Below are 23,837 nucleotides of genomic sequence, written 5' to 3'. Positions count from 1 at the left end.
AACAATTAAAAACACACAGGCTCATTAATGCGCTGGCCATTTTAAGCTTGGTAAAACACAGGAATAAAAGCACGGGGGAAGGAGAGCCCACGCTGGCAGCAACACGCTGGCTCCCCCCTCCAGAGAGGCCCCGGCTCCACGGCTGGCCTGCTTCACCCTGAAAAAATACGTACCTTGATTGGGACAAGGTGGCACCAGTGGTCAGGTCTAAATTTGAAGCTGACTGGGTGGAGTTCAAGAGCAGTCCCTGATTCAACCAAGAAGGTCCTGTGGAGATATCTACAGGAGATGCCAAAAAACAGAGGTAGCCCTTGTTACAGCCTGGAGAAAGCACAGACGAGGAAGGAAGCCAGCCTGTTCTAAATTACAGCTGGAGAGATGGGTCTCCTGCCCAGGGAAGAACCCAGGTTTCTTCAGCTTGTGAAAAAGAAACTTCTAGAACATGAGCGTGGGGGAAATAAATACAGGAAGAAAGAATTCAAATGAAACCAATCACAGACCTTTTTCATTCTTTTTCCTTACATAAGACCTCGAGAGGGCAGCTCACGGAGTACAGGACTGCTGCACTATCCCTGGACACCTGCTGGACTCAGCACGAAAGCCTCTGACTGGGGTGTGAACAACCAAGCAGGAGGAGGGGAAGACAGCCGCGTCAGGATACCTCAGGCCGAAAGGACACACACATTTCTACCAGACCCCCCACGGCACCATCTTTTTAAGTGCCCTTGGTGAACTCTGCTATTATTCGCCAAAGATCTACTCTTTTTCCTGGTATCCTTTGCTTTACAACTCTGAACTAAACCTTATTTTAAAATGCCACAGGCAGTCAGATTTTCATGAGCGTGAGACAGGCATTACAGTTTTAGTCTGCATAACATATTTTGGATATCTCCTTGCTATCTCATTTGCTATGCATTTACCACATTTCTCCCATCACAACCTTGACCAATTCTCACTGTCATTGGACTTGTGTAACCCTCGTCTCCTCATCTAGGATGTTAGCTCAGAGAAGGCAGTGACTGGCACACGTATGATGGAAATGTTAGTGAATGAGTGAGTATCCTCTTTCAACAGTGAGGTTACGTCGGTGGTAAATATATTAGAAATGCATTCCTAGAAAGAAATCATTTGACTTACATTGTAAGGTAAGACCAAATGTATGCTCAGAAAAGGTAATTTGCCATAATGAGCTTTTATTATATTTAATCAAAATGTGCTTAATAATTATTGTGCAAAAATTATAAAAACAAAAAATAAAGTGTGTACTTGGATTGGAAACTCTGCTATCCTGGCACTATTTGCCCAAGTGAGAGGCTTCCCATGTAGGAAAAAAGTAAATTTTGGGGGAGAGGGAATAGCTCAGTGGTAGAGTGCATGCTTGGCATGCATGACGTCTTGGGTTCAATCCCCAATACTTCCTCTAAATAAATAAATAAGTAAATCTAATTACCCCCCCAAAGTTAAAAAAAATCTATTAAAAAATACTGACTGTACTTCCATTAAAAAAATAAAATAAATTGAATGACTACATTAATCTTAGAACGGCCCTGTGAACCTTTTCTTCACAGGCTAAGGCAGCCGTAGAGGGGGAAAAAAAAACAAAAAAGAAAAAAAAACCCCAAAAGCCTTCAATGCTAAGAATAGCAGACTTCAAATACATTAAATAAGAGCAAGTCTGTACACGATGAAATTAAAGCCAGAATCCTGTGCTAAATATTAATTAGTACGTATGGAAACTCACTGTCAGAACACAGCTACTGACTTGTGAGCGCGCTGCCTCACGTTGTCTTTTCACCGTGGCTCTGAAAAGCCGGCATTTCTTTGACACTGTCACGGGGCCCACACGTTGGTTCTCACAATCGTCCTCACGGGCCACTCTGCACACTGAAGGCCCACGTTTCTGCTTCTGAACCAACAAGAATCTATCCTAGTCTGCAAATGAGGTCACACACAGATCAAAACCACAGAGCCTGCCTAATGGCCCTGAGTCTTTTCACTGAGAATAAGCTAGAATAAAGTTCTGGTGATTTATGGAGCAAGACCTTTATGCAGATCCTGCGAGGCTGCCAGTATGACTGAGCTGCTACTAAAACAGCAGGTCCTCCTCTGTGGGGAGCGAGGGAAAACGGAGAGGGTTGGGGTGAAGATGAAGCGGGTGAGGAGGCAAACAGGACTCACACTTAGAGGAGGTGGATGGTGCGAATTTCAGAACTAAATCCTACAGATACCAAATCTCAATCAACAAACTCTTGTGTCGTGACCAAAAGAATCAACGGACTCTTGCGTCATGACCAAAGGGCCAAAACTCATAAACCAAAACAAAGTGAAAACCACCTCTTTGGTTATATTTGGCTTAATGCACCTTAGAACTAATGCCTTTAAAACATGATGTTAAATTCTAGGTAGCAATACTTATAAATGAAGGAAACTGGTCAAAGCAAAGGCAAAAGAATGCTTTTGTCAGTTAGATGTCCAGAATATACCACAGTCTGAGGAAAGAGGACAATCACAAAGATTTCTGAATTAGTGGAAAAAAATGTGCATTTTGGAACATGCAAACCACAGTGCTGCTTACTCAGCATACTCTTATAACTCATAATGAAAAGACAACCCAATTTAAAAATAGGCAGAGCATCTGAATAGACATTTCTCCAAGGAAGATATACAAATGGCCACTGAACACATGAAGAGAGGCTCACCATCATCAGGTCATTAGGAAAATGCAAGTGGAAACCACAGTGAAATACCACTTCACATCTACCTGGATGGCTAGTGAAAAAGATGAACAGGGGGAGGGTACAGCTCAAGTGCTAGAGCACAGGCTTAGCATGCACAAGGTCCTGGGTTCAAATCTTCAGTACCTACTCTGAAAATAAATAAAACTAATTACCCCCCCTCCACCAAGAAAAGATGAACAGTAACAAGTGTTGAGAAGGATGTGGAGAAATCGGAACCCTTTTACACTGCTGGCAGGATTGTAAAATTGTCCAACTGCTTTGGGAAATAGTACACCACTGCCAGGTAGACACCAACGGAACTGAAAACTTACATTCACACAAAAACATGTTCAAGAATGTTTATAGCAACATCATTTGTAAATAATCAAAAAGTGAGAAAAATCAAAATATCCTCCAATCAACAGATAAAGATGTGTGCTATATCCACAAAAGGGCAATAAACAGGGATGAAGTACTGATACGTGCTACGGCATGGATGAATCTGGAAAACATTATCCTAAGTAAAAGTCAGTCGCAAAGGCTTCATACTGTATGATTCTGTTTATATGGGCAAATCCACAGTGACAGAAAATAGGTTAGTGGTTGCCAGGAGCTGGGAGGAATGGGGAAATAGGGGGTGACTGCTAATACATATGGGGTTTCTTGTTGGAGAGAGAAAATGATCTAGAATTAGACGTGAGAAATGCATAATGTAAATATACTAAAAACCACTGACTTTTACACTTTAAAATGGTGCATTTTATGTGAGCTAAATCTCAAAAAAAAAAAAAATTTACAAGGATATCATTTCGCATCCACTTGACTGGGAAGGTAGAACCTTTCCACTCTGCAGATGAGAGTGTAACTTGGCAAAATCAAATTGGAAAACTGTGGCGTCATCTAGTGAAAATGAAGATGCCCCCGGCTCTGACCCAGCAGGCTCACTTACACACCTGCACCTGGTCCCAGGGCTACAGTAATAGGAATGCTCAAAGTAGCGCTGTTATCAAGAAATTGGAAACAAAACTACAGGTTTATCATCAGTAAAATGAACAAGTAAATTGCGACATATTCACATAATGGAATTCTACACAGCAGTGAAAGTGTAGGCGTGATAGCTACCCTACATCACGTGGACAAACGTGAAGAAAATGAGGTTACGTGACAAAATCATCAAGTCACCAAAGAATCTATCATTACGATTCCATTTATATAAAGGTGAGAAGTAGGCAAAACTAACAAATTGTTTCCAGCTCACTGTGTTTGTGTTTGTCTAAAGAAAAGCAGGTGGTGATAAACAAGAAATTCAGGAGCGGAGCGTGGGAACACTTGGGGACAGGGACAGCACAGACTCGAGGGCGGGCACTCAGTGAGCTTTCATTTCCTACGAGAAAGGTTTTAACAAGTTGGGGTCTGGTATGTGAAAGCGTTAGTTGACATACCTGTGATATAACCTTCTAAAGCCTTTGGCACCAGCGATTTAGCGAGTTTCAGATCCTCCAGGGAGCACGTGCCTGACTCCAGGCCAAAGGACATCCCCATCCGCTTTAGTACTTCTATGTCGTCATGAATCTCGAAGGTGTTGTCAAAATTAAACAGATATTCAAACCTGCATCAGGAAACAAAGTTAGTGTGGGATTTTCCGTGGTATTGGAGAGGCCTGAATAGTTTTGTTCTCTGTGTATAGTCAATAAAAGAATGACCCAAGCTCAGCTATGATACTAGAAATTGTTACCATTGAGAGCAATGGGTCATTCTGCTGCGTTCAGAAGAATGACATCTCAAATAAACTACTTTCCCAGTTAAAACAATTTTCCTCCGACAGACAACAGGAGTTCATAAATTTCAGCCCTCATTAAGCTGTTGCAAACTGGAGACAGAAGTTTTGGTCTAAATCCAATACTTTTCAAAGTTGTCTAATAGCTTTGTCACAAAAAGTGAAATATTAAGGAAGCCCTTCCAAGTAGATATTTTCCCAAAGACAGTCCTAGGGATAGCCAAGAGACACAAGGAAAGAACCTTGACATCACCAGTCACTAGGGAAATGCAAATCAAAAATCACAATGAATTACCACCTTACACCTCTCAGAATGGCTATCATCAAAAAGACAAGTAACAAACGCTGGCGAGGATGTGGAGAAAAGGGAGCACTGTGGAGGGAATGTAAACTGGTACAGCCACTATGGGAAACAGTACGGAGGCTCCTCAAAAAGTTAAATATAGAACTGCCATATAATCCAGCAACCCCACTTCTAGGTATTTACCTGAAGAAAATAAAAACACTAATTCAAAAAGATATATGCCCACCAGTGTTCACTGCAGCATCACTGACAAAAGCCAAGATACGGAAGCACCTTCAGTGTCTATCAACAGACGAATGAATGAAGAAGGTGTAGTGTGGAAAAAAAAAAGGTGTAGTGTGCACATATATACACACGCGCATGCACACACACATACACACGTAGAGCAATATTATTACTCAGCCATGAAAAAAAGAAACTTGCCATTTGCAACAACACGGATAGATCTAGAGGGTATTAAGCTAAGAGAAATCAGACAGAGAAAGAAATACCATACGACCTCACTCACATGTGGAATCTAAAAAAACAAGTAAAATGAGAGTAGACTCATAGTTACAGGGAACAAACGGAGTGGGAGGAGGTGGTGGGTGAAACAGGTGAAGGGGATTAAAAGGTGAAAACCTCCAATTATAAAATAAGTAAGCCACGGGGATATAACACACAACATAAGGAACACGGTCAATAATGTAATAAATTTGTATGGGGACAGATGGTTACTAGACTTATCGTGGTGATCATTTTGTAATGTATGCAAATGTCGGATCATTAAGTTGTACCTGAAACTAACATAATATTGTATGTCAACTACACTTCAATAAAAATATATAAAGCAAGTGAAGCACTCATTAAAAACACACACACAAAGAAAGCCTTTCCAATTTAATATCTAACATTTCTACTATGAGTTCGCGTACTGGGATTGAGAAAAAAGCATTTTGGATGCTTACTACTTCATTTTCACAGTCAAGTGTTAGCTACACCACACTTAAGATGATCAATAAATGGAAGACTTCTCATAAACTAACCAGCCCCCAAATCCTGCCCTGAGGGCCTAAGAAGTAAAAATGCCTTAAGAAAACAGTGCCCCATATCCTACACAGCCCATTTCCAAATGTTCTTGAAAAGTACCAAATCAAGATGCCCAGCTGCCTGGCACAGGCTTTCAATAAACAGGCAAACATAAGAAGAAACAGTCCTGACTCCCAGGCTCGGCCCCGGGGCACCTCATTCACAGACCGAGGCCCCTCCAGGACAGGGTGCAGGTGGGTGTTCTGGGACAATGGTGGACTTAAATGCTGTCATGAAATTCTATTAAAATCACATAAGGGTAAAACTTTTTAATGCTAGATCTTAGATCAGGGCAAAAATTACAATTTAAAGCAGAATGCCATATTTAAGTTAAGTACATGAATCTGAATAAAGTACATTAACAGATCTTCAGAGAAAAAAAAAAACCTCCCAAAATCTGGAGAGATGCCACCCCAAGGATGACAGGCATGTGTTAAAAGCTGATGGTTTTGTAAATTTAATCCTCATTGTGGGAAAGCCCCCTGGCTACCTCAGGGGAAAGGTTACATCATCTAAGTAACTGAAAGACAAGACTTTAGGACCCACCTTGAATAACAAGCTTGTACAGGCAGCTCACAGCCTCCTTCACTGCGCCCAGGAGAAGGCAAGGAAAGGGCACGAGTCAATAACCACCCAAGAAGGAAGCCTCACTAGACCCCAGCCTGGAGTGAAGAGAATCCATCATTCCCTTGGGCCACTGGTCCCCCGACCTTGCTGCTACTCTTTTAAGACTTAAATAACTAACCAAAGAAGAGAATTTAACAATTCCCCACAAAACAAGAGACTAACTAGAGAGAGTAACTAGAACTCTTAACAGTTTGTTTTTCCCGAAAATATGTTAACCATTCTCCAGAATTCTCAGATTTATGAGATAATGTTAACAGTCCTTTTAGTCATAGGTTTCTGTAAAGAATTTTAAGTATGTGAACAATAATACAGGCATCTGCCATTTTCTGAGCCCTGGGCTAGTCTGTTGCAAATTTAACTCTTGTAAACCAGCAGGTTAAGTACTACAGTTCTTGTTTTTATGGAGGAAGAAATGAGATCTCAGACAAGCTAGGAAACTATGGAGCTAGCAGGAAGACCGGAAGGTGGGTCTTCAGACTTTACAGCTTGCGTGGTCCCTACTGTTTCTGTGTCTACGGTCTTAATTATCAAATGCTTTTTAAATCCCTGCTCACTATTTATCTTCCTCATCTTTTTTTTTTTTTTTTCGGTGCCTTCTTATTTAAGTGAACCAGAATCTCTGTATGCAATCAAGACAGACAGGGAAGCAACACTGCCAGAGAAAACAGTGGGAAAAACCAGGGATGGTAAAGCCCAAGGGTGACGCTGTGGGTCTAAGGAGACCAGAAGGTGGTCCCGGGACAGCCCTGAGCTGTGCCTCTGGTACTCATGTGATCACTGAGCCCTCTTTTACTCTCAAACATACCCCAGTTGGGGTGATTCATTATATGCTGACTCCTTGCAACAGCAGATAATATTTACAAAGCACTTGCCTTGAGTCAGACCCCTTCAGGCACTATTTCATTTAACCCTCACAACAAGGCTGAGGAAGTAACAGAGGCCCTTCTTGTTCAGCCCTTCTTGTTCTTCAGGAAACAGGGCTTTGGAGCAATTTCACAAGGCAGCTACAATCCACACCTGCACCTGCCTCACTCTGCACCCTATGCCTTAACCACCTCCATAGTGGTCACGGCCTAAAGACCACTGCTATTGTCAGGAAGGGTAAAATAAATTACAAATTCTGTATTTTTGAAAACTGCTTCTTCTTATTCACTATGATAAATATCGCCATCAATCTTAGTTAAAATTTTTTAAATGTTGGTGGGAATATAAATTGGTGCAACTGCTATGGTAAACAGTATGGAGGTTCCTCAAAAAATTATAAATAGAACTACCATATAATCCAGTAATCCTACTTCTGGATATTTATCTGAAGGAAATAAAATTGTTATCCTGAAAAGATATCTGCACACATGTGTTCATTGACTGTAGCATTATTTACAACAGCCTAGGCACGGAAACAGCTTGTGTCCATCACTGGATAAATGGATAAAGAAGATGTGGTGTACATACACAATGGCATATTCTTCCATTAAAAAAAGAATGAAATCCTGCCATTTGCATCAACATGGATGGACCTTGAGGATATTATGCTAAGTGAAATAATAAGTCAGAGAAAGACGAATACTGTATGGTCTCATTTGTAGGTGGAATCTAAAAAAAACTGAATTCCTACATGCAGAGAACAGATTGGTGGTGGCCAGAGATGAGGGTGGTAAGTGAAATGAAGGAAGGTGGTCAAAAAAACAAAACAAAACTTCAAGTAATCAGATAACTTAAGATAGAAAGCAAGCAAGCAGAGAATGCATCTAGCATTTTCACATCTATTCATTAGTAAGCAGAAGCACACTCAGTTATGATATAACAAAACAAAGAACAGCTACAGTGCCACATGCTGATTTAAACTACTTCCACAATGAACTATGGTAGTGAGTCACCAGCGAACCTACCCTGTCCTAGACCCTCAATGATGCTTTACCTTACTGCAGGTACCTGCCTGGAGTTACACCACATACACGTACATACACACACCTCCTGGCTTCGGCCCAGGCACCGCTATGCATGGAACACAGGCAGAAGGGTGGCAGGCCCAAGGGAGGGGGCTGCGAGCGTGCATGACGAAGCATGTGCTAGTACATGACAGTGCACCACGTTTGCAAAGCCTCCTCCTCTTGCCCTAGGAAGTCAGCCCTGGAGGGCTCAGATAATGGACTACAACCTTCTTTATTTTGCAAATGAAAGGAATGCCTTCACAGGAGGCCAGCCCTGCATCCTTCCCCAGTTCTCCACTTACTTGTCGCTGGAGATGCTGCAGTCTATGACTGTCTTCCTGCTTGTGTTGATGATTATAAATGGCAGCTGGATGGTGGAGTTCAGAGCTGGAGGGCCCTGGTTCTGCTGTTCATTTTGCCGATTTCTCTGTACCAGGTTTTTGAAAGCGATTTGCTGGAATGATCAATGAAAAAAAAAAAAAACATATATAGTCATTTAATGTGGATAGGTGAGTTGGAACTAAATGAATTAAGATAAATACAGTTAAAATATAGTTTAAAATTAGAGCATTTAGAGAGGTCTTCCACCTGTGAATTAATTAAAATTAAACATTTCAGAAAAAGATCAGAATTAGCCAACTCTATGTATCAAGGGGAAAATATACATTTAAACGTGTCTAACATATGCTAGTATAAATAATGGGGCCCATGGTTTCCATTAGCCACAGAAACAGGATTTTCCAAACCTGTGAGAGCCTGGTGGCACCTGCAACTCTTCTTCGAGTGAGTGATACAGCGAAGTGACACCCAGTGAACTTGTTCTCCATTTTTCTAACACAGACTCCTGAGAGTTTAGGGTTAAATATCCCTCTTAGATTGTTCAGCCTAGAAATATACAAACTTTACAAAGCCCCAGAACCTTTTCTTCAAATGAAATCTTACGAGCCACCCACTGTTTGTAAAAGAGATGGAAGTAGCATTGCTCTGATTGGCTGCAGTGAGGCTGAGGGCTGAGGGCTGAGCCCTGTCAGTTCTGCCCTGACCCACCTTGGTTCCTTCACAGAAAAACTTCTAAGCATCTTTTAGGGCACAGTTTGGAATCTGGCCCAACTGTCTCCCCACCTGACATCTTCCAGATGAGGAAACTGACACTTAGCACTGATTCCAAGGTATACTGAGGCCTGAATCTTTATACTGAAATTTGCTGCTACTTTTAGTTACAACCATTAGGCAAAAGAAAAAGAAAGCGACCCTCCCTTCCCGTCTGTAATAAGACAGATGTATTGCAGCATTCCACAGCTAGAAAGGCCTTATCGGCTGAAGTCTTTCATTTGCTGGAAACAGATCCTGCTTACTGCTTTTCAAAAGCTCCTGCAGTCAGAGCCTTCCATCCCTTTCATCAGCTCATTCCATCTTCTCACCCACTGGTGATGAATTTCAGTTCTTTTCTGTTTTAGCAACCTTATCCCAGGACTGTTTAGGTTCTGGGCCTTAACTGAAGTTTGATTAAAATTATTGTTATCTTAAAAGGGCTGGGTGCTCTCTGTCTAGAAAGTGAACATGTACTCTTTTAAAATGCACAAAACAGATGGGACACCAATTTATTCTAGCCCTAAATGTGGGTCCAAAAAATCACTATCAAAAAACCATCACTATCAATATCATTCATTACCAAACATGGCCTACGCCGCACTTTTTTGTTATTTTCTACTGTTAACGAACTAAGGCTACTTTATGGTCAATGCTTAATTCACTTAATGTTCAGGGAAAGTATGCTGAAACTGTAAAACTGGGAAAAAGATTTCTATGTTTGAATACATCTGCCTAGCTTCCCTTCCCTTCCAGAAGAAGAATCTCGGAGACACTTCCATAATTTACCTAGCTTTGTGGTCCAGGGCCATAAGAGGGCCTCGCTATGGGGGGAATATAAACAATTGATAAGTAAGAGTTTTTACATATTTATTTATTTATAACATTTATTTTTTGTACAATTTATTTATTATTTTGGAAGTAATTAGGTTTATTAATTTTTTCTTGTATATATATATTTATTGAAGTATAATCAGTTTACAATGTTGCGTCAATTTCTGGTGTACAGCACAGTGCTTCAGTCATACTATTTGTTTTCAGTGAAGGTCTAGGGATTGAACCCAGGACCTCATGCATGCTAAGCATGCACTCTACCACTGAGCTATACCCACCCCTCTAGTTTTTATACATTTGATTCACTGTTCAATACTGTGTACATTTAATAGCATCAAAGATTTTTCATGCGAGGAGAGTAATAAAGACATATATAATGTTATTTTGAGAGTACAAAGAAAAATCACTTCCCATTTGTTTTGGACTGATTTCCTTATCTGTTGCCCTTTGATTTCCTTCAGCCTTTTGTTCTTTTCCAGGCTTACTAACATCTATTTCAGAGGCTAACCAAAGAATCTATTATATTTTTAAAAATTATCCAAATTCTACACAATTATCAAAAAAGCATAAATACAGAGATCTTTATTATATTGTACAATTTAACTTTCTTAAACAGAAATGCATTTTAAGTTTTGCATTTCTACGAAGCTGAGCTGTTAATCATATGTCATTTACAGAAAGTAAGTATTACACGTGGATTGAATTATTTTACTCAAAGCAACTAAAATTAACTAGTAATACTGACTCCTTGATATTTCAAATTAGGGCTAAAATAATTACGGTTCAGAGTAAGGAGAAGAGTCAAAAGTAAACTGTTGCATAATGTAAGTCACAAATCGGCGCTGCCTCGGGGCCGATGATAGTGGGAGGTTGGGACCATCTTAAAGGCAGACGGTACGGTGGCAATGACCTCGACGTGGAGGCGGCTGCCTTAATGTGGCTCCCCCTACCAGACGCTCAAAGGCACCCAAAGTAGAAAACACTGACTAAAATCAAGTAAGGAAGAAACAGAATATAGGTAGGGAAGGTGATGAAACACGTCCCAGCTTCTTTACCTGCAGGAGAAGTTCTTGAAGCTGGGCCCGCTTCTGCTTTATCCGCTCTATCCGCCTCTGCTTCTCGATCTTTAAAACATAGGTTACAAAACAGCATGAACGTGTGTAGAGTATTAAAGCGCTGCTCACTCTCTGGCCCCGGTTCTGAGATGTCAAGAATTTTCCTTAGAGAAATTCAACCCATTTTAACTCCTAACATCAATAAAGGCAAATCACCCTTTCCGGGGGGCAGGGGCTGGTAGGCAAGCAGGCAAGACAGCAGAATTGTGGCAACTGTCATCAGTAATGAAATCCAGCCACCTGACAAATGCTCGCTCCGCAGGACCTATTACTACGAATGGCCCGAGTTCTACAGCTAACACCCGGCAAGACTTCGCCTGCCAGCGCGCAGCGAAGCACCTCACACACACAACACTCTACGAGGTGAGGCCTCCTGTGACCCTCTTCGCACCTACAGAAATGGAGGCCCAGAGAGAGGCTGAGTGCCTGCCCAAGGTCGCACAGCTGGCGAACGGCCAGAGCTGGGATCTGAACCTCAGCCAGCCGGTTTCGGAGATTCTATCACTAATTACTTTGCTATAGTGACCACCGCCCACCCCAAGGTATGCATAAAACAGATAAACAACAAGGTCCTACTGTATAGCACAGGGAACTATATTCAATATCTTGTAGTAACCTATAATGGAAAAGGATATGAAAAAAGAAAGAATGAGGGAAGATCTCATTTAAGATCTGTTTAACTGACTTTTAAACGGGCACAGCTGCTAATACAGAGAGCCTACGTGTTCAATATACAATTCCTCTTGTAGTCAGAAACAGGCCTATGGGACAAATTTCCCAGCTTCAAACAACTCTTTCCCTCACTCTTACAATGAGCTGGAAAACATATATTGGAGTCTAGTTTCCTGTAGACCAGTTCCTCACTGCCTCTTTGGGCAAAAGCCAGTGACATCAAGTAAGACATTTTCTTGTCTGCTGCAACGGCGTCCTTCCTTATTCGCTCCCCATCTACTCTGCACCAGGAGTTTCCTCTCACGGTTTCCTCTAACCACTCCCACACTTTAATCCTAAAACACTTAAGGGCCACTGTAAAGTCTAGGCAGTCTTCTGCACTTGAAAGGATGCTGCAGGAGCTTCTCCCTGCGTCCGAAGCTGTGGCAGGGCGGCCCCCACGTGCCCCACATCAAGCAGGCCAAGCTGGATTGATTCTACCTCTAAAGCACTCCTCCAGCCTCACTGCCCCCACCGTGACTCAGACCATTGCTGGTCCACCCACCCCTCAACTTCCCTCCTCATCTTCCTGTCAGTTCAAGTTCCAACACCCTAGGAGAGGATCCTTTAGACCACATCCTCATGGACCTCCTCTTTATAATTCCCCAGTAGCTTCCCGTTGCTTACAGGGTCCTCGGGTCCCAACTGCTCAGCACTCAGAAATCGAGGCCCTCTCTCCTGGCCTGGACTCTGGCCCCACTTGGCTGTGGGCGAGCTTCAGCCCACACAGCGCCTCTGCCTGGAAAGCCCTCCCTGCCCCACACCACTTGGCAAACTCCCACTCCTCCCTCGTGACTGAGCACAGAGACTGTTTTTTTCTTGGTAAAGCCCTCCCTTATCTCCCTTTCCAGAGAATCTCTACCTACTTCTTTCACAGGAGTCATCACATTTTTGGTGACTCTTTTTACATTTCTCCTCTCCTCAGTTAGAATGAAAGCCCCCTGGGGTCAAGTATTTTGTCTTGTATAATCTTCGGTTAAGCACAAGGTAGATGCTAGCAGATTTTTGCTTACTAAGTCTCAGTAAATCATCAGCTTAATATTACTGGTAATTTAAATGACCCTCAAATTCCACTCTGTCAGAAGGAGAAAAAAGGACATTTCCACTGTAGCACAGGAGTAACACTATTCTATAGTAACACTATTCTATAACTTCTGGTGACTGCCTGGCTTCTCCCTCCATCCACAAAAATAGTAATACCAAAATTTTTTGATTTGCTGCGGGGGGAAGGGACTAAAAAACAAAACATGATTATCAACCATATTCAGCTCTATAAGCTACAGTCAGCCAGGGTTTATAACATTTACGGCCATGACAGTCAAATAATGTCAAATCAATTTAGAAACAGTATGTCAGGGCATATGCTAATTTCAGAGAGACTTTCTGTAACAACTAAAGTTAACAGAATAAAAAAGTTTTGCGCACATCATCCCCCAATTCACGTAAAATGAATATCCTCTCCATTCTGACAGAAATTCAAATGAAATGTCATACCATCCTGTTGACACTGGTTCTAGAGTCAAAGGTCGAAGTTTAAATACAAGAAATAAATAGCTAACTTGATGCTCTTTTGGGGGGATGCACACAGCAGGCATTTTGTCAAATACGATACCATTTCTATTACATGAGTCACCAAGCATTTATTAGGAGAGGGCTCAGAATTACGTCAGAATAAAATAAAGATCTCAAAAATACAGTAAAAATCAAGTCATTTAATTTCTCCATCCCTCAGTTTCATCAGGACATCACTCAGACTAGACCTCTCTAAATCTCCTTTCAGTTCTAAAATTCTACATAGAAGAGTTTGTTACAAAAAAAAAAAAAAGGTATAGCCTACATAAACAATTAGGAATATTTTAATACTATGTGACAATATTTCTAAATTAAAATGTCTCATGTAAAATAAAGTAAACTACTATTTGCAAACAGATTTTCCTGACTTACCTCCAGGTTTTGACATTCCTGAGCAGAATTAGTAGGCAGGCCAATCCACTTAATTTCTTTTTTTTCCTTTGAAATTATGTTCATCGCCATTAGCACATTTAAAGCATCATAAACTCTTCGCCTGATGTTCTTCTGGTCATAAGCCTGCTAAAAAATATTTTTATTGAGTGATACATTTTGAAGGTTAAGATACAGCCACAGGGTACTAAGATTTTTAATTAATATTATCATCAATATCTTCAAAGTGCTGAAAGAATTCTACACCCAGTGAAAGTATCCTTCAAAAGGTAAGATGAAATAAAGACACTTTCAAACAACCTAAAACAGAAAACAATCTTAAAGAGTATGTTACCAACAGATCTAAATTCAACAACACTAAAGGGCCTTCTGTAGGTAAAAGACAGATAATCCAAGATGGGAGCTTGGAGACATAGGGTGGCTTGAAGACCAACTCAAAAGGTAAATCGCAATTAATATTCACGGTATAAACCATGACATCTTGTGGAGTCTAGAATATATATATATAGAGAGAGAACTAAAATAATTTGGAAGTTTTGTAGTCTGTATTCTTGGTTATTTTTATAAATTTAAGTAACTTCATTATTTTATTTCTTGAGTTATCACCTATAGACCAGTACGTGTTGATTATGAATGGAAAAAGAAATTAACATGCCTGTATCTACACCCATCTCCCATCTTTCCCTCCACCGCAGGATTCAGATTATACACATCAGTGGCAGTTGTTAAAAGAATCTTATTACTATAGTTGTTATTATACTTGTTTTTACGACTTTAAATGAACATATTATGCCAAAACTATTACTTGGTTCATCTGCTTTGAATTCATACCCCTTCCAATAGTGATAGAAAAATAACAAAGCAGTGAATAAATGGCCCAGGTGGCCTTTGAGAAGATGCAAGAGAAGCAGCAAATGGAAAGGATCCTGAAGAAAGCATCCAAACCCACAAGCAGACAGCAGAGGACTCAGCAGACTCCTGGGCACACTCATGGATGACATTCCCAGAGTCAGCGGGACGCAGGACCCTCCTGCCCCAGGTCCGGAGCGGCACCGAGGGGAAGCAGAAGGTGCAGCTGGGGTTGCGTCTGGTGCCTTTGGTATTTTCTAGAAACATTCTTTTACACACACTCTTGCATCTTCTGCTGAGACAGTGCTCTGTAAAGCAGTGCACTCTCATTCTGGAACTTGATTAAATCAAGGCCGTTCTTTTACTCTATTTTGATTTCTCATTAGCATATAGGAGACAAACCATTTCAGTCTGGACTGCAAATTTTTGAAAGTTTACGCAGAGATTAAGGTTACTTCTGTGTGAGTGCCATGGAAAAGTGTTTCTAACCGTCAGTTCCATCTAACTCTTTGACAGCTGGCCAGCTAGCTTCACCTGGATGAAGCTGAGTCCAGAGGATAAGGAGCAGCTATCAGGGTGGCCTGCAGCATGTAGACCCCTGTAGGGCCCTGCATGGGCTGCCCTTCTAAGCTCCCTCTAGCTTGGGGCTTATGCTTTTCCATCCAGGACCTGGGAAACCATTCAAAGCTTCGTGGCCTTCAGCCTGCCTCCCCAGACACCTGGCCAGTGAGACAATGCAGCCTGGGAAACAGGACAACCCTAAGGCAAGGATGGAATACATGCCTTGTCCCTTTCTGAACCAGTGGCCAGAGTGTCTACTGAGTGTTGCCATGGCAGACACTGCTGACGGAGCACAGCCTTCTTTGTAACAGAACCCAGACACAGTCTGTCTCCTTACCCTCAGTCCTAGGATCGAAGTAGCCCTTGTATTTATTCAGAGAAGGCACCTAACATGTTTGGCATTCCCAGCCTAAAGATGCCTTAGCGGTGCTGGGACCAAGGCGGCAGAGCCCCAGCACAGACAGACATGGGTGCAGTGGAAAGGGAGGACCCAGGTTCTGATACTGGAAAGGCAGGATCTTTGAGGGCCTACGTGTACCCACTGGATGAGGATCAAACTGCATACGCTGTTGCGAGAAATAGTCTGTATTGACACAGACGCTGAAAGAATAACAAAGTCAGAATAGAAAAACCAAGGGTTGGGCTTGGGACTGTCATATGTTAACTGCAGAATAAAGGGGGAAGAATTTTTTTTAATTGCAAAGATGGTAAAAACAAAAGCAAAAAACCCCCTACCAATCTCATTCATGAACGCTAGTGTAAAAATCCTAATTTTCAGGAAACTATCCAGAATTTGATTAAATTCAACATCCATTTCTGATTTTTTTAATTAAGAAAAAATAAATAATTGTTTGTTATTGAAAAATCAAATTATGGTTACTAACATCTCAAAATAAAACCTTTATCATAATTAAGGTTGCAATACTGTAAGTATCTCCATTAACGTCAAGAATTAAAGACTCAGTATGACTAGAGTTCCTCCTATTATTTCATATTGTTATAGAATACATATAGTATGATTACATTTACGTAAAGTGCAAACTGATTTATAATGATAAAAGCCTAACAGCAGTTGCCTGGGGACAGGGGGAGAGGGAGGAATGGATTACAAAGGGCGGAAAGAACCTTTTGGGAGTGATGTAAAATGCTGTGTGTCCTGATTATGGGCTACACAGGCGCAAACAACCGTCACAACCCACTGGATTTTATACCTGAAATGGATACATCTTATCATACGTAAACTATTCCACAATAAATAAGGAAAAAAATAATAAATTGTTCACTTAAGACATGTACATTTCCCTCCCTGTATGTAATTTTATCTCCATTAAAAAAAAAGAGAATGATTTCTATGTGCTAAAAAGAGCCCCTAAGATACATTAAGACAATAAAATTGAGAAAGCAGCAGGCACAGGGGGAGGGTGTAGCTCAAGCGGTAAAGTGCACATGCACGAGGTCATTCAATCCCTAGTACCTCCTCTAAAAATAAACAAATAAACCTAATTACCTCCCCCCCGCCAAAAAGAAAAAAATGCAGCAGGCAAAGCACAATCATGTTTGCGTTTGAAATAAATTTTATTATATATATGCATAAAGAATTTCTAGACTGATACTCAAGTATCCAGTAATAGTGAATAGTGCCTTTGGGGAGGTACATTAGGGTCTGTGGTAGAAGAGAGATATTTTGCATTATATACTCTTTGGTACAACTGAACTGTTATAAACATGTGCATGTAGTTTTTTTTTTCAATTAAAAACAAGATAAACTTTTCTTACTGACTTAGACACAGAACAAACACTAAAAGATTCAGAAATGTATCCCAAGCTATTCAAATATAAAAACTATATTTTTAAAAGTATATTGCTTCAGTAACCCCCAAAAGGATGTTTTTAAAAGACTTGTCCATCTTTATATTTAAATAAATAATAAAAGAATCCTGTTTAAAACAGAACAACAAGATTCCCCAACAGACAGTATGAAACCCTCACATAAAGGAGGAACTGGGGATTTCCTGGCTTGTCTGAGTCCTCAGACTTACACACACAACCCAGAGATGTCCCGCTGCATGACGCATCACAGGCAATGTCAAGTGCATGATCTACCTACCGAATCGGCTGCCAAGTGGTTATTTGAATTGGTGAACTCTGACACCAGCTCATCAGCTACTTCATTATATGATGTTGTTCCTTTCCGCTGAACTTTCTCACACACCTTCATTGAAAAATGTCTCAAGCCTTTTCCATTTTTATCTCCTTTTTTGCTTCGTTTGCTAAAAGAGAACAAAACTATATTCTATTATACTTACTAGAGACTTCCTTTACAAAGCTGTAAAATAATGTGAGAAGACAGCAATTTGATTTTTTGCCCCATGTGGTAAATTCTAAATTGAATTAGAGATGAGTGTTTTAAACTTAATTTTTGCTTTAAAAGCCCAATAAAGTATGAAGCTAGAGTGCTTTTCTATGCCCATCACTCATTTATTCAACTACTATTTACTGACCAGTTACTATTACGTGCCAGGCACCGTTCTACACATCGGGAAAAGATCTGTGAAAACAACAGACAAAAGCCCGGCCCGTGCAGAGTCTGTATTCTCAATACTAATTTTCTGTAGTCTATGTACGCTACGGGTTTTTTTTTCACCGAAAATTAAAAGTATACTATTCTCAGTTTCATTTATCTGCTCAATTTTCAATCAGAGATTATTGGTATTATAATGGATCTACATCTTCAATTATCTTAAGTTTGGTTAATGCCATGGCCTAAATTTGGGTAACTTAATCATTAAAATTTCAGAGATTCAGTTTAGTTCTACTAATATCTGTGTACCAATTACATGCGAGGAACTGTATTTGGGACTGGAAGGTCAAAAACGACAACTGAGGCAAAATCCTTTCCCTCAATGAGTCTTAGGGATGGAAGAGAGGCAAAACAGACATAATGGTCAGTAATTTCGATATAATAGGTGCCAAGTAGAGTTGTTCACAACGTTCTATGGGAACTGGGGAGAGGGAGACCTAGTCTAACGTAGAGGATGAAGACTTGCTGGAGTAAGAGTCAGTGAAAACAACCAACAAAATGAAAAGGCAATCTACAGAGTGGGAGAAAATACCCATCTTTCATCTGACAAGGAGCTAATATCTAAAAATACCTAAAAACTCCTACAACTCCACAGCAAAACAAATAACCCAATTAAAAAATAGGCAAAGGACGGGAATAGATATTTCTCCAAAGAAAAGATATAAATGGCCGACAGGTATACAGAAAGATGTTCAACATCACTAATCATAAGAGAAACACAAATCAAAACCACATAGAGGTACTATTTCACACCTGTTAGGATGAGTATTATTGAAAAAAAAAGTGTGAGGGTGTAAAGTAATTAGAATCCTTGTACATTGCTGGTGGGAATATAAATGGTGTGGCTGCTATGGAAAAGAGTATGGGGGTTCCTCAAAAAATAAAAAGTGGAACTACCATATAATCCAGCAATCCCATTTCTGTCTATATCCAAAAAAAAAACAGAAATCAGAATCTCAAAGTGATATCTGCACTCCCATGTTCACTACAGCTTTATTCACAATAGCCAAGATACAGAAAATCCAAATGACCATAGATAGATGAATGGATAAAGAAAATGTGGTATGTACTTACAATGGAATATTACTCAGCCTTAAAAAAGAGTGAAATCCTGCCATATGCAACAACATGGATGAACCTGGAGGACAATGTGCTAAGTAAAATAAACTAGTCACAGAAGGACCTGTAACACTGCGTGATTCCACTTACATGAGGTATCTGAAATAGTCAAGTTCACAGAAGCAGAGTTGAACCGTGCTTGCCAGAGGCTGGAGGGAATGGGGAAATGGAGAGTTTGCAAAGGAACCTAGACTTTATCATATTCCATCAGTATAATTATATTCATTTATAATTTGTTCACATGTTCTACTCTGTCATGTCCATTAAGAAATAGACACTAAATGTACTTTTCAGAAGAATGAGGTAAAGACAGATATCTACCTTCTTTCCCCCACATTCCCACAGAATCATCTGTGTACTCATTGAGGTCACAGATTACTATTGACATTCTGTGATACCACTAAATGGTATTAAGTGGGAAATTGTTAGGTAGAGATTCTGGCTGCAAAGTAGTTTACAGAGGGCAAAAGCGGAAACAGGAAGACCAGCTGAGAGGCTTCTGTAACAGTCCAGGCAAGAAATGCTACTCCTGGAATTGGGGCAACAGGTAGGATTGAGTAAGAAGAGACAGGTTTGCAAAAACATTAAAGACAAAGATCAGTAAAACCAAGTGATTGACTGATGTCGTTGTTAAAGAAGAGGGAAACAGGACAATGACCCTTAAAAGGAGGGGTCATTTACTGAGATCAAGGAGACAGGAACAAATTCATGAATTCCATTTTATTTTATTTTGTTTATTTATTAATAACTGTTTCCACTCTCATCATTCCCTATTTCATCATGTTATTTTCTTTTCTCTATTGCAGGCATTATTATATGATATGACATTTTCTTTTCTTTCTTTCTTTTTAATGGAGGTGCTGGGGATTGAACCCAGGACCTTGTGCATAATAAGCACACGCTCTACCACTGAGCTATACCTACCCACCATGAATTCCATTTTAAACCTTCTCATTTGTACTGTCCAATATTTTAGGCATAATCCACATGTAGCTACTGAGCATCTGAAATGTGACAAGTCTGAACTGTGATATGCTGAAGTGTGAAATACATACAGAATTTCAAAGACTTCTGTGAGAAATGAATGTAAAATAGTTCATGTATAATTTTTATATTAATTACATGTTGAAACATAATATTTAAGACATACAGAATTATGTAAAAAATATTAAAATCAATTTCATGTGTTTCACTTTACTTTTTAAATTGGCTGCTAGAAAATTAAAATGTGGCTTTATTACATTCTATGGGGCAGCAATGATGTTGAGTTTGACATGTCTATAGAATATCCAAGTAGGTATATTCAACAGACAGCTGAATATGTAAGTCTATGGCTTGCGGGAGAGCTAACAAACTCACCACCTGTGTACCTAAGCTGACTTCCTTCCTATCAGCCTCAGAGGATTAGGTAACCCTCTTCCTTTTCAAATCTAACTTCCTTTTTCAAGATAACAGTTCTATTGAAATACAATTTACATACCATAAACTTCTTTTTAAAGTATACAATTCAGTGGTTTTTAAGAATTATGCAACCGTCACCACAATCTAATTTCTTCACCCTAAAAAAAAACCTCTGTACCCATGAGCAATCAGTCGTCATCCCCCTACCCCCAGCCCTTGGCAAGCCACTATTCTATTTTCTGTTTCTTTGGATTTGCCTAGTCTTCAATGTCAACTCTTCAACTTGAATTTTTCACTCCAGTGTTTAATTCTGTATTGTTTGCTTTCCACGAGCTGGCCCACTCGTTTGTTTGTTTGTTTGTATGTTTAAAGTACAACCTATCATGGAACCTGAGTCTGATCGGGACTCCAGATCCACCTACCAATTTAAAAGGAATACCGAGGACAGAAAAAACTATACTACAGGGACGCAACAAGCAAAATCTTTAGGATTTCTCTTCAGGACCTAATGTGGTTTCTTCAACAAATCATTTATATGGGAAAAGAGGAGGGAAAGAGTGAGAGAGATGCAGAGGGGAAATCTACAGATTATAAAAGACCTACCAATTTATTTAAATTCTGATTCATACAGACTGTAAACACACACACACACCAGTTATGGGGAAGTCTGGGAAGACAGCAACAGCAGCAGCGCTCTCAAACCCTCTAAATCCCTACATGAAAACAGACGGAGCAACTAGACAGCAAAACCTGAACCCCTGACAACATTTACAACAAACCTAGATGACAAGGGATCTTCAACAAACCTCAGAATACAAACTACCAACAGTCAAAAGGCCTACACAGTAATGTCTGTGTGGGCAGAAAAAGAAATACCCAATGCGGCTGCATCTAATGGAACTCAGAACAGGATAATCCCAAAACAGCCAACAAGAATTTGCTAAAAAGAGAATATGAAAACAAACATATATGTGTATATGCATGACTGAGACATGCAGTATACCAGAAATTGACACACGGTAAGTGACTATACTGCAATTAAAAAAAAAAAAAGAATTTGCTAAAAAGCACAACAGGCCAATCTGAGAGCAGTTTTTTGTTTTTTGTTTGTTTGTTTTTTGAGAATGAGAAGGCGTTCTGCCCTCTTCAATACCAGCTGAGTGCAAGAGGCCACAACAAAGACCGAAGCGACTGCAACAATCTAGTCTGAATGACTCCCACAACTGATATTCAAGAGAAAATGAAAAATGTTGGAGGTAGGCAGAGTATACAGACAACAAGAGTATCTGAAGAAGAAAATCAAGGCAAGGGAACAGAATAAATACTAAATGCTGTGAGTCAAGAAAACATTCATGAAAGAAAAGAAAAAAAGAGATCAACCCAGAACAACAAATACCATAACATTCTAGTAAAATTGCTAGGTTTCAAAGAAAAGGAATTCTTTAGGCACCTAGGAAAAAAGAGTATCAGATTTTTCAACAGCAAGGTGTTACATTAGAAGAAAATCAATATATTTAAGAAATGGAAGGAAAGTGTGAGCCAAGGATTTTTGTATCCAGCAAAACCGACCTAGGCAATCAGAATGACTAGAGGGACACTGACATGAAGGCCTGATGAGTATTTAATGTATAGTTACCTGCAGGGGTCAGACTAAAGGGCTAAGAGGCAGAGGGTATAACATATTAATAGGTATATGCTCCCACACTGTGGGACTATTAATGTATGACTGTTAGAAAAATGGGGCGAGAATGGAGAGAGCGTATGAAAAACAAATTTTTAATGTTTTCAATAATCGTACTAATGGTAATATTAGGATTACTTTTGGAGACTGCTAAGCACATAATATGGGACAAAGTCAATGAGTAATTACCATATTCACTACTTCTATCATCCTTTTCATCCTCCATGTCCTTAAAAAATCAGGATTCTCCATATGGAAAAAAGAAAATTGGATGTAATGGAGAAGAGGTTTAGTAAGATTTGAACTGGAAGTCTCAATAGGAACCCACGAAGTACTGTATCTTTGATTCTGTGTATCTTAAGTTCTGTCCACTTAAAAGGACTAGAAAACATGAGCAACCTAGTAGTAATGAGCATCCCCAGCCCCTAATTTGAGCTTGACATATAATTCTCCCTAAAGGAAACCAGGTCTTTGAAGAGAAATGGCTGATTCCACATACAGGGCAGGAGATGTACAAGATGAACTTGAAACATCTTGTCATACCAGATGACAGCGAAGCTATCAAAGACAACTAGGGTCATGCCAAAAGGACTCAATGGGCCAGCTAGAAGAGGCTCCCACAGGCCAAAGATGGGACAATTTTTGTTTCAATAGTGGTAATAACTACAATTCATGAAACCCATCAAATTATGTTAAATTCATGAGCTTATAATGCTATTTTTAAAAGGGAGGACTTTTTCACCTTTGTAGGAAGACAGGCACAAACTCATCGTCTTGAAAACTGGTAAAGGGAAGAGATCAAGTTTTATTCTGCTTTCCTATATAAACTATACCTCCAGGTAAACTCATAGCAGAAGTGGGAAGGGTCTTTATATAAAAGAAGTGCCAGTAGTAAAGGAAGCGGAAGTGACAGAATTAGAATAACACTAAGAGCCACCCACAACGAATTCACAGATACAAGCATTAAGCATCAGTGGTGGTCGCATCATAAAATGAAAGACAAATAAAACTTTTGTGCCTTTTAATGAAAGAATACACCACTATCTACATACTTGCCAAAGGATCAAACATCAGTCTGATAAAGCCTTTGAATCTCACTGCCAAACTGCAGGAAATACAGAAAATAGAGGAATATATTGAGATGCACCTGAGTAGGCAACCAGCAAAATCTATCTAGACTGTGGGAAATTCAACAGGTCAAATAGCCTAGTTCCTTCAATGATTTAAGTATAGGAAGATAATGAAACAGAGGAAAATCCTATACATAGAAGATGTATCAACTTTTATTTTAAATGAACAAGGCTAAAATGTAGTGCCTAAGGATGCACGTTTAGGGGATAAAGCTATTTAAATATGCCAAGAAGTGATAATATAAAAATCAGGATAATAGTTATTTACAGGGGAAAGGGTGGTAGTGACTGGGATGGGTACATGGGGGTGCTTCTGGGGTCCTACTTCTTCATCTGGTGATGTTTACAAGAGTGCTTGCCTTAAAGTAACTCATTAGCTA

General features: G+C 39.9%; 1 protein-coding gene and 1 non-coding gene across 14 annotated transcripts in view; both read right to left on the bottom strand.

Annotated features, from left to right (window-relative positions):
• TFDP2 (transcription factor Dp-2) overlaps window positions 1-23,837 on the bottom strand; it is a 156,143-nt gene that overhangs the window by 6,318 nt on the left and 125,988 nt on the right. For 10 of the 13 annotated variants that reach the window (XM_032487222.1, XM_032487208.1, XM_032487202.1 and 7 more), the window contains 6 exons: window positions 17,653-17,815; window positions 14,118-14,264; window positions 11,403-11,471; window positions 8,727-8,878; window positions 4,160-4,326; window positions 174-279 (listed from right to left, as the gene is read on the bottom strand). In XM_032487222.1, coding sequence (XP_032343113.1) covers window positions 174-279; window positions 4,160-4,326; window positions 8,727-8,878; window positions 11,403-11,471; window positions 14,118-14,264; window positions 17,653-17,815 — 804 coding nt within the window. The remainder of the gene's footprint in view (window positions 1-173; window positions 280-4,159; window positions 4,327-8,726; window positions 8,879-11,402; window positions 11,472-14,117; window positions 14,265-17,652; window positions 17,816-23,837) is intronic. The other 3 variants (XM_032487216.1, XM_014564186.2, XM_032487254.1) reach the window with 2 other exon arrangements.
• Window positions 20,098-20,169, bottom strand: TRNAN-AUU. Its single transcript has one exon. It is a non-coding gene; the product is annotated as a tRNA-Asn (tRNA).

The sequence above is a fragment of the Camelus ferus genome, chromosome 1 (assembly GCF_009834535.1).
Source record: "Camelus ferus isolate YT-003-E chromosome 1, BCGSAC_Cfer_1.0, whole genome shotgun sequence".
NCBI classification, from domain to species: Eukaryota; Metazoa; Chordata; class Mammalia; order Artiodactyla; family Camelidae; genus Camelus; species Camelus ferus.
Note: the sequence above shows the minus strand (reverse complement) of the source record. Positions and strands in the feature narration are given on the sequence as shown.